This window comes from Scomber scombrus, chromosome 15 (genome assembly GCF_963691925.1).
Source record: "Scomber scombrus chromosome 15, fScoSco1.1, whole genome shotgun sequence".
Classification (NCBI taxonomy): Eukaryota; Metazoa; Chordata; class Actinopteri; order Scombriformes; family Scombridae; genus Scomber; species Scomber scombrus.
Window position 1 is genome coordinate 637,813 of NC_084984.1, and position 11,110 is coordinate 648,922.

Genomic DNA, 11,110 nt, shown 5'->3' on the forward strand with positions numbered 1-11,110 from the left:
ATTAACTCTCAAAGTCACAAATCCCGCCGGCGGGATCAAAATACCAATTATTTTTAAATGACTGGCATTTACAAACCATTTGTCCAATCCAAAAACGGAAAAAACTGGCGTTATCGTCAGATTCTCACGTTTCCGAGGGTACCTGTAAGGCCGGAGAAGACGGGAGAATTTCATGAGATTTCATCAACATCGCTTTGATTCTCATGTCTTTTTGAAAATTTGCAGAAAATAAACCGTTTGCTAAATTCTGTAAAAAACTAAAAATTCTACGCTTCTTACTGCTTTCAGAAGCCCTGAATGATGAACATACACCCCGTATTCAAGCGTCAACAATCCGTTGAATTTTGCCTCCCACGGCATTGTCTTGCAGGCGTAGAATTTCAGCTCAGAGCCGCTCAGCAACAATGAGCATGCTCTCAGTGCCTTCAAGACTTATTAAAGGCAAACTGTAATTCTTTGAATGTAGTGCCACCACCAATATTTTTCTTATGTTCCTTAGGCTTGAGGGGACCTGAAAATGTGTTGTATACACTAATTCCTTATTTCTTAAATTTTTAAAAGGATAAAATCAGAGAAATTCAATTTCTGTTTTCTAATGAGTTTTCTAGTTTTTAAATGTGGTTTCACTACATGAAAACATAATTGAGTTACATCAGCCTATAGCCATGGTTGACCTGAATCTAAATAGGTGCAGGACTAGAGACCACAGTGAGTAAAAATGTGACAGAAGCAAAAACGACCAGAAACTGCTTGGTATTCATATTCATTTTATTTATTGGAGCTTTTTTTAAACATGATGACAGTAACGGTTTCATATTGAAGATGAAAACAAACATAAAGAACAAAGAGAGATGTTTAAAGTCTTATTTATCACATTATTTCATGACTTTTACATTTTGTATGTATTAATATTAATATTTATTGACTCGTTATATTAAATGTATTTCTATTTGTTTTCCAGGCCTGTGTGGGAGGAAACAGAAGGACGTCTCTAAAGCCATAAAGAAAGCTCAGTCGATGGGTACGTTAGCTTTAACCCTTCACACGCTGCTCAGGGCGAAGTTAACAGCTGAAATAACACAAAGGTCTTTTACTCTGAAGTTTGATGAGTTTTGTGGCTCAAAATGCACAAAAATGAAAAAATCTAAACCCTTAAAAACTGTTCAGGTCTAATTTAATCCTTTTAACCTTCATGTCGTCCTTCCGGGTCAAATTACACCCGTCTGTTTTGACTGTTCCATCTTTCCTCCCTTCCATCCTTCCTTCTTCCCTTCCTTCCATCCTTCCATCTTTCCTTCCTCCCTTCCTTCCTTTCTACCTTCCATCTTTCCTTCCTTCCATCCTTCCTTCCTTCCATCTTTCCTTCCTCCCTTCCTTCCATCTGTCATCTCTTCCTTCCTTCCTTCCATCTTTCCTTCCTCCCTTCCATCCTTCCTTCCTTCCTACCTTCCTTCTTTCCTTCCATCTTTCCTTCCATCTTTCCTTCCTTCCATCCTTCCATCTTTCCTTCCTCCCTTCCTTCCATCTGTCATCTCTTCCTTCCTTCCTTCCATCTTTCCTTCCTTCCTTCCATCTTTCCTTCCTTCCTTCCATCCTCCCTTCTTTCCTTTCCTTCCTTGCTTTCTTTCTTCCTTCCTTCCATCCTTCCATCTTTCCTTCTTTCCATCCTTCCCTCCCTTCCTTCTATCCTTTCTTCCTTCCTTCCATCTTTCCTTCCTCCCTTCCTTCCATCCTTCCCTCTTTCCTTCCTTCATATCCTCGAGGACAACAGAAGGGTTAAAATAATAATAGTGTTATATTTAATCACATCTCCTCTTGCACTTTAACGCCTTCAGTCTTTATCATCTTTAGCAAATAATCAAACACACTTAACCAATGCCTCATCATTCATTTAATAAACAAACAGCAAATATGATGAATGTGATTCTGTATGAAGGAGACAACAAACTAGTCTGAGCATCATTCTCCAGCATTGATGAGCAGAACTTTGACTCTTTATGACTTTTAAACTGTGTTTTTTCTTCTTTTCTTCGTCCAGGTTTCATGTCGGTGACGCACAAACATCCTCAGTTCATGAAGGACCCGTCGATCTGCAGCGTCAGACGCTCAGATTAACTGTGTTTAACTTGTCTCCTGTTTAAAGCTGTTTTTCTTTATTTGTTCATTAAAACCTAAAAACCTGTGAAGTCTGAACTGTTTCATTCAGCTGCAGAAAACATGAATTAATGGGTTTAAATCAGGTTTAAATCTGAATCATTTCTTTATTAATTAACTGCAGATTATTTTATCATGTTTAATAGTCTGCTGTGATGCTTCAAAGAAGAACTCATTTAACATCAGAGTCAGAAATGCTGGAACTTAAACATCAGTGATTCAACCTTCATCATCATCATCACCCTTCTTTCTTCCCTCAAAAAAGGGTTTTTATCTATGAAACAGATTCACTGATTTAAACTTAATAGTTTTATATAAAAATGATAAATGTTCCAGTATCGAGATCAGATTCAGTTTAATTTAAATCTTTCAGGTTTAATTTGTAAAGTTAATTTAAGTTTTAACTGAATGAATTTCAACTTCAGCAGCTTTGTGTTACCATGACGACGCCTCCAGCTCCATCTTTAACCTTTGTGTCGTCCTGCCGGGTCAAATTGACCCCGTCTGTTTTGACTGTTCCTTCTTCCCTACCTTCCCTCCTCATTCCTTCTTTCATCCCTCTCTACCTTCCTCCTTTCTTTCCTTCTTCCTCCCTTCCTTCCTTACCTACCATTCTCCTTTCATCCTTCTTTCCTTCCTTCCTCCCTTCCTTCCTTGACTCAGGAGGGTTAACAGACCAAAGCAGAAAAAAGACGACGGCAGCGACACATTTTATAACAAAGATTTTAATCAGTAAACATTTAAAACAAAAATCTTCTTCATAACTTCTGTGAACGAGGATTAAAAACAGAGTTCAGTTTCCATCGATGATAAACTGGTTTCAGGATCGGCTCTTCCTGCGTTTCCTCTCTCTCAGCGGCGGCGTTTCCTTCAGTCTCTTCCGCGTGTTCGCTGATCCTGGATTCAGATTCAGAGCAGAGTTTATCTCCTGAGCTGTTGTTGTCGGCGTCGGCTCGGCGTCGTCGGGAACAGGAAACGCTTCGAGGGTTAAAGTCTGCGAGTGAAAGAGCGGCGAGCAGGAGAACAAGGCTCTGACGGCTTCACGGAGACGCAGGTTCTGCTCCGCTGGGACACGATCTGCATCTGGAGACAAAACATCTGGAGTTAATACGACTGTAACTGCAGGATGAGGGATGATGAGTTTATCTGGAGATACTTTACCTTTATTAGGCAGAAAATACACAAAACAAAGCAGGAGAAGAAAAGAAAAAAGTGAAAGATGAGGAACCACAGAAAATAAAATAAAGTAATTAAATGATGAATGATCTGATTAACCCTCCTTCTTTCCTCCCTCTTTCTTTAATTTTTCCTTCGTTCTCCCCCTCCTTCTTTGCTCCTTCCTTCCTTCCTTCTCTCCTTACTTCTTTCCCCTTTTCCTCCATCCCTCCTTACTCTTTTCCTTCCTTCCTATCTTCCTCCTATCCTTTGTTGACCTGAGGACAACAGGAAGGTTAATTCATTCAGGTATTATACGTGATGGAAAAGTTCATCATACGACAGATATCAGTAACTCATGAGCCGATATCTGCTCTCTGTTGCCACGGTAACGGGGAGACTTTAAAAAAGAACTCCTCTAAAAACATCAACAGTTTAAGTTTGGCGAGTCTCTAAAATACTGATTATATGATCTTCTTTAAAAGCTTCTCCATCATTTCTGTTGCAGGTGAGCTGAATGTCTTCTTCTGTTCTGTGAGCCTGTTAACTGACTGATGCTTTACCGCCACCGTGTGGTCGGAAGCTGCATTGCAACTGAGCGTCTGATGGATAACAGCTGATCTCTGGCGTCTTCAGCTGATAACAGGCTGCGGTCCTCTAGGTGGCGCTATGGTTCAGAATCACTGCTTTAAAGAAGAACTCATTTAACATCCTTCTTTTCCCTTCCATTTGTCATCCCTTCCTTATTTCTTCCCTCCTCCATCCATTTTTTCTTCCTCCTTCCTTCTGAAACGTTTGCATTCAGTCAAAAAACTGAGAAATCCGGCAGGACAACTCAAGCTTTTCCAGTTTTCCTCCCTTCCTTCTTTCCTCCCTTCCTTCCTCCTTTCATTCCTTGAATCCAGCTGTTCTCTGCTGTTATTATTGTAAACAGAGTCGTACCTTCATCCTCCTCTCCGCTCTTCTTCTTCTTCTTCTCGCTGACTCGTCTCCTGAGAGATGAAACTTCTGCCAGCAGAGTTTCTACGAGGCGTTCGCTCTCCTCGACGTCGCTGCACGTTTTCTATCAGAGAAACCAAACAGGAAGAGTGAGAGCGAGACGCAACAGGAAGTTAAATAACAAGCAATCGATCAGCTGACCTGCAGCTCGGCCTGCAGAGAATCGTTCATCTTGTTCATGTCGTTGACTTCTCTCAGAAAACCGTTGGGGGAGAAAAACTTTGAGCTTCAAACAGAAGAAGAAACACGTTAAAGACACGTGATGCTTTTATTGATTATCTAATGATGTGATGCTTTTATTGTGACGTGAACAGGAAGTTACCCGTGTCTCTTCATGGTCAGGTTGTAACCAGCAGCTGAACACGGAGCAGAAACCTTCCAGTAGGAAAGCTGCTCCAGTAAACCGAGATTATTCACCAGCACGGGAACGTTGACGAAGCGTCTGCAACGAAGACATCAGAGTTACCAGCTGCTACAGTCTGACACACAAGTTATCACACCGTACATTAATAATAATGTGTTAATGGCTGTGTGGTAACAGTTCTTCCCTCAGGACTCTGAGCTCAGATTCAGTCCTGTTGTAACTTTTCTCTGTGGTGAAACTTTCTGAGTAGAGCAGCTCTGTAGCTCTGAAGTCTCTGAGCCTGATTCCTCCTGTTCATACTGACCATTACAAGATCCCTTCATTATGAAAGATAGAAGAAAAAGGGAGGAAGAAGAGAAAGAAAGAACAAGAAGTAGGATAGAAAGAAAGACAAAGGAAGAAAGAAATAATTAAAGAAAGAAAAGAAGAAAAAGGAAAGAAAAGGAGGAAGAAGAGAAACAATGAACCGACTGAACTCTGACTGTTGAACACTACCTGGATCCTTCAGAAAGAACAACACACAGATCTAACTGAATCCCAACGACGCATTTCTCAACAAAACAAAGGCGACAAAGGAAGCGATAAATAAAACGTTCATATTTAAGACTTAACTAAATGTCATTGTTAGTGCGCACTAAACAGTCCATTCAGACCAAAAGCTCTTAGTTCGGTTCGTTTTCGGTGTGAAAGCATCAATCTCACTCCAGTACGCACTAAACCAAGCGGACCGAGACCTCCAAACAGAGCTGGTCTCGGTCCGCTTGACTCCGCACCAAATGCCGACCTACCGGAAGATGAGGGAACATCAATCGGACCAATTTTGATTCGTTTGCAGGTGTGAACGATGACCGCACTGCAGCCTGTTTGCTACATAGTAACAATTTGACTGCCTGGTGTGAAACTTATAATCGAACTAGTGGTGTGAAAGCGTCCTAAAGCCGCGTTCAGACCAAACGCGATGTTGCGCGTCGAGATTACACGTAAAGTCAATGCAAAGTTGCGATTAGACACGATACACGCGACGCGATGCAGCGAAAATCGCTGCATCGCGAGACCCAGCAGAAACCTGCAGAACTCCTGATGTTCTTTCCTTTACTTTCAGACGGCTGACGTCATTAGTTGCAGTAATAATAGATGTTTGTTGCTGACCTGCTGCGTGAGATGAAGGCAGCGTACTCCATCCTGTGTGTTGAGCCTGCAGACGTTAGCTTGCTGGGCGTCAGCAGCACAAAGATCATGTGCGGGTTGGACAGAGCGCTCTGCAGCTTCTCGTGGACGATTCGCTCTCTGAACGTCATCTGCTGCTCCGTGTTCCTCCGCTGCCGGTACCAACCGATCACGCTCTCCTCCAGAACCAAACACAGAACAACGTTTAGTCTTAAAGTTAAACACACTGAACAAAAATATAAAAGCAACACTTGTTTTTGTTCCCATTTTTCATGTGTCTTTGTCTATAAACACAAAAGACCTTTTTCTCTCAAATATTGTTCACAGATCTGTATAAATGTGTGTTAGTGGGCACTTCTCCTCTGCAGAGATAATCCATCCCACCTCACAGGTGTGGCATATCAAGATGCTGATTAGACAGCATGAATACTGCACAGGTGTGCCTTAGGCTGGCCACAATAAAAGGCCACTCTGAAATGTGCAGTTTGGCTTTATTGAGGGGGGGGGGGGGGGGGCAGGGCAGTATCTGGCTAACCCTAACCCTACTAACCCATCTCCTTCACATAGAGTTGATCAGGTTGTTGATTGTGGCCAGTTAACAATATCCAGCAACTTCACACAGCCATTGAAGAGGAGTGGACCAACATTCACCAACCTGATCAACTCTATGTGAAGGACATGGGTTAGTAGGGTTAGGGTTAGCCCCCCCAGACCCCCTCAATAAAGCCAAACTTCACATTTCAGAGTGGCCTTTTATTGCTGCCAGCCTAAGGCACACCTGTGCAATATTCATGCTGTCTAATCAGCATGTTGATATGCGACACCTGTGAGGTGGGATGGATTATCTGGGCAGAGGAGAAGTGCTCACTAACACACATTTAGACAGATGTGTGAACAATATTTGAGAGAAAAAGGTATTTTGTGTATAAAGATCTTTGAGTTCAGCTCATGAAAAATGGGAATAAAAACGAAAGTGTTTTTGTTCAGTGTATATATCACCATGTTGATATTTAGTTATAGTTATAGTTATAATGGTTAAATTCCCAGTATGGTCTGATGGTGTTGATGCTGCCGAGTTTCAGACTGTGATGATATCTGACGCAGGTTTCTTTGTCTTTGCTATATTTTATTTTCAAAGAAAGAGTTTCCAGACATAAACTAAGTTCACCTCAAATAAAGTAATATTAAAACTGCTGCGATACTCAGGTAACTATAAAACTACGCCTACATGCCACAAATCAATCAATATATCTAAACAATTAAACATTCACTCTATTAAATACCAATAATAAACATCTCAGACTACATCAGCATATTAAAGGAAAAGATGGAACATTAACTGTAATATTTATTGCCTTCAGTAAATTTATTCATATCTTTGTTGTGTTTAATACATTTAAGGAATCGCTGCAAAATAATGTATGTTTATAGATTTATTCTTTATAAAACTATTGGGTGATACATCGATATCTGAATTATTTTACTCCTTAATATCGGTTTCAACATCGGCCCCAAAACTCCAGATAAAGTGTTTTCCAGTCAGTGATTTACCTCTTTATTGTCTGCCAGGATCTTCTTCACTGTGTCAACGTTCACGTCTCCAACACTGTTATAAAAGCTGCAAACACGAACATCACCGACTGTTACAACACTTAAAAACACTGCTGCACTTAGTCATTAAATATAATATGAATTCATGCACATTTTAAACATGTTATTTGTCAGATACTTTTAAGGTTTAATCTTCTATCCAGTACTCACTTGTTCAGTTTGTGGCAGGCAATGTGCTTCTGAACATCTGTCACAGAAACAAAGAAGTGTGATTATATAGAGATGGAAGAAGATCTAACTAATACAGCAGTGTATAAATACTCCATTACTAGTAAAAGTCCTGCTTGCTGCCACAGTACTGTACTTTACTGCATGTTTCCTTATAGAAGTAAAGTAAAGGATTAAAAGTTCAATCTATAGACTGTTTATAAGAAATGGACGTAACATCCGTGACGTCACCCATTGGTTTGTGGACTGCTGCTCGGAGGCCAATAGTATCGGATCTGAGCAGCGCCATCTTGAACATTTCAGGTGCATGCTGGGAAAAATAAAAACAGGGATTCTACTTATATGGGCATCAGGAGGAGCATGAGGCGCCCTCCTGAACCTGTGAACCAATCAACCTGTCAATCACCACGTAGCCACGCCCTAATGCATACCCTGCTTTATCGTCACATATAAAATCAGGGAGGCCAAAATGTCCCAAATGAACATCATACTGCATTGAAGAAGGCTTTAAACTAGCGATTGAGACCATAAACACATTTTGAAAACGTTTACTGAGGTTAGAAATCAAGTGAGAAGTTGGTGAATTCTCCATTGACTTGTATAGAGACGGAAGTCCTTTTGACACCAAAACGGTCGCCCCCTGGTGGCCTTTTGATAGAATGCAGTTTTAAGTTACTTCCGCGTTGGCCTCATTTCAGAGGACCGGAACTCCCCGCCTGGTAATATCACATGTATTATGTGACGATGACGATGAGGATGAAAGCTTCCTGTTGAACTTACTGTAAATCTCCTCGATGTGAATGTGATCAGCTTGAGAGTCGCTGATTGTAACCTGCTCCTCGATTTTGCTTTCTCCGAGGATCAAACCTTCCTGCAAAGTCACAAGACGGTGTGATAAAAAACTATATATGCAGAGGCTAGTTTAAATATGAAACATTTTGGTTCATAATTTTCATAAAATAGTAAAAATAGCAGTGTAACTGTGTGTCCAAACTTTTGACTGGTGTTTATGGGTCAGTGATGTTTTAGTGTCCATGAGGTTTAGTTTAAATTTAAAGGGTTAAAATATGAAAATAAACGTATGAATAACTTGCACACATTCTTTTTTTGTGGACCCAGCATCAAATTTCTGCTTTTAATCCATTTAGAGAGAATATATTAGAGGATTATGGCAAAAATGTCTAAGTGGTGTAACCATAAAAACTTTGTACCAAATAATTCAACTTGCTTAAAAACAGTAAATTCTCAATAAAACACCATATCAACTAGTTTGGCATGATCTTACATTATAACTTTTATATTAAATAAAGCTAATGGAATACAATTGTTCTAAATATTACATTTACTCTGGTTACCATGGAGATCAGGAAACATTTACATGTTTTAAATGAAGTCATTATTAGTATAAGTCCACTTAAATACACTGTAGGTGATAAAATATGTAATATCTATCATTCTTTTGTGGTTACACCATTTGACATTTTCAGGAGCATTCAGTCTTACTTTTGGTACAAAATGGTGCAAATGTCATTTCAAATGATATAAAACCAACAAAAATACTAAATGTACATTTTAACAAACCTGATGCTGCTTTTAAATCTAGTTTAACTGATTTATGAATTCATCATCTTACCAACATTTATTATTACTGTGATGGTAACTAGGCGCCAGATTGTAACGTTGAAATTAAACTGGAGTAAATATAATTTCATTAGTTTAATATTTGCCGAATTATCGAGCAGACCCACATGAGTCTTATATTGTATTGAGTCATCTTTCATACTGTTTGCATACTTGTTTATAATCAGTTTATTATTAAATTAGCAGATTTCTGAGCAGAGTCTGGTGTGTAAACCTTTGCTTGGGTAAAAAGTTGCATAAACATGATGTTTACAAGTTTTAGCTTCACTTAGACGACAGATACTTTCTCACTGCACCAAACCAGAGGATGAAATCTGATTAAAAACATTATTAAACAACAATTAAACAACTTTTCTCCTAATAAACAACACAGACTCGTCTCCCTTGTGTCTGCTAGCTGGTGAAGCTTTCACACCGACCAGGGTCCAGCTATAAAAACACAGAGTTTAATGAAGTGTGGATGTTTTTCTCACCACGTCTGAGTCGCTGTTAACATGCTGAAACATTAAAGAAGCTAAAACGATCCCGGACATGCGGACTGTCGGCTCCGCCATACTGCTGCTTCAGGAAGATGCGCATGCGCAGTCTGGCGCTGGGAGTGTATGGAGGAACAACGATGTCAAAAATAACAGAACAAAAAATCTCCAAAAAAATCTAACAATTATTTTACACAAATTAAATTCGAGTACAGCGGAGCATTAGGGCCAGGCAAAAAAGGCTGTGTTTATACATTAAAAAAATAAATAAATTTAAAAAAGTCCGGCACAAAAAAAAAAAGAAGTCTGGCACAAGAAAAAAAAACAGGCAATAAATAAATAAATAAATGTTAAAAAGCCAGGCAAAAAAGAGAAAAAGTCCAGCACGAGAAAAAAAAAGCCAGGCAGAAAAAGGAGAATGAAATCAATTTACAGTAATTAAGACATTATTAATCCAGTAGAGACACATTTATTGATATGAAAACTCAACTGACCACAGTATAATAAGCTATGTGTAGTTTCATGTGTATTGAGGCTTGACCACAGCACCGCAGGATCAAACCAGGTTGGTAGAGCGACTGACTGCCAGCAGCTGGAGTGTGAACGTGATTTTCTGAAGTGGTGCAACTGTATTCGAAACTGATAAATGTATCATATCAATAACATAAAGCCTACTCATTCCCTTTTTCTTTCCTTTTTGCCTGGCCCTAATACTCTGTCGTATTTTGCAGCCTGTCTGTTAGAGATGGACAAACTCTTATGCTGCAGGTTCAATGGTTTTATTTTAACAGCTTTAATGTACTTTAGATCGTTCTGTCATTAATATATAATCTTTCCTTCAGGGTTCATTAACTATCTAACCTCTCTGTAGAAATCTGTCATTGTTTATTCTGAACCATTATTATTATTATACTCTATAGTAGACCACTCTACTATGTATTAATATTTGTTGTTGTAATTTAAGTTATCTAGTGAAATGAGTAGTTTAGCAGGAGGTTTGAACACTTGCAGGTTATTGTTTCTCATCAGGAGCCGAGCCTCTAAAGGTCTGATCCTAGAATCGCCTCTGAACATAAGTTAATACTACACAGAGCTCTCATGGTAAGTGTGTGGTTTTACTGTTAGACTGTTTTACTGTTGGACTGTTAGTCTGTTAGACTGTTAGACTGTTAGACTGTTAGTCTGTTAGACTGTTAGTCTGTTAGACTGTTAGACTGTTAGTCTGTGAGACTGTTAGACACTGTTAGACTGTTAGACTGTTAGACTGTTAGTCTGTTAGTCTGTTAGTCTGTTAGACTGTTAGTCTGTTAGTCTGTTAGACTGTTAGACTGTTAGTCTGTTAGTCTGTTAGACTGTTAGACTGTTAGACTGTTAG

The 11,110-nt window shown here is 39.4% G+C and overlaps 2 protein-coding genes across 2 annotated transcripts in view; one reads left to right on the plus strand and one right to left on the minus strand.

The window, feature by feature from the left end:
- The window catches only part of mrps18c (mitochondrial ribosomal protein S18C), a 3,539-nt gene extending 1,353 nt beyond the window's left edge, over positions 1–2,186 (plus strand). The window contains exons 5-6 of the mRNA XM_062434361.1: positions 962–1,021; positions 2,039–2,186. Coding sequence (XP_062290345.1) covers positions 962–1,021; positions 2,039–2,115 — 137 coding nt within the window. The 3' untranslated portion in view covers positions 2,116–2,186. The remainder of the gene's footprint in view (positions 1–961; positions 1,022–2,038) is intronic.
- Positions 2,187–2,934: 748 nt separating this feature from the next.
- Positions 2,935–9,816, minus strand: abraxas1 (abraxas 1, BRCA1 A complex subunit). The gene is made up of 9 exons (XM_062434360.1): positions 9,733–9,816; positions 8,399–8,489; positions 7,601–7,637; positions 7,391–7,457; positions 5,822–6,018; positions 4,631–4,750; positions 4,450–4,534; positions 4,252–4,372; positions 2,935–3,237 (listed from the first exon to the last, which is right to left on the minus strand). Exons 1-9 carry the CDS (start codon positions 9,811–9,813, stop codon positions 2,975–2,977), a joined length of 1,062 nt encoding a protein of 353 aa, XP_062290344.1. The 5' UTR covers positions 9,814–9,816; the 3' UTR covers positions 2,935–2,974.
- Between the last annotated feature and the right edge of the window lie 1,294 nt (positions 9,817–11,110).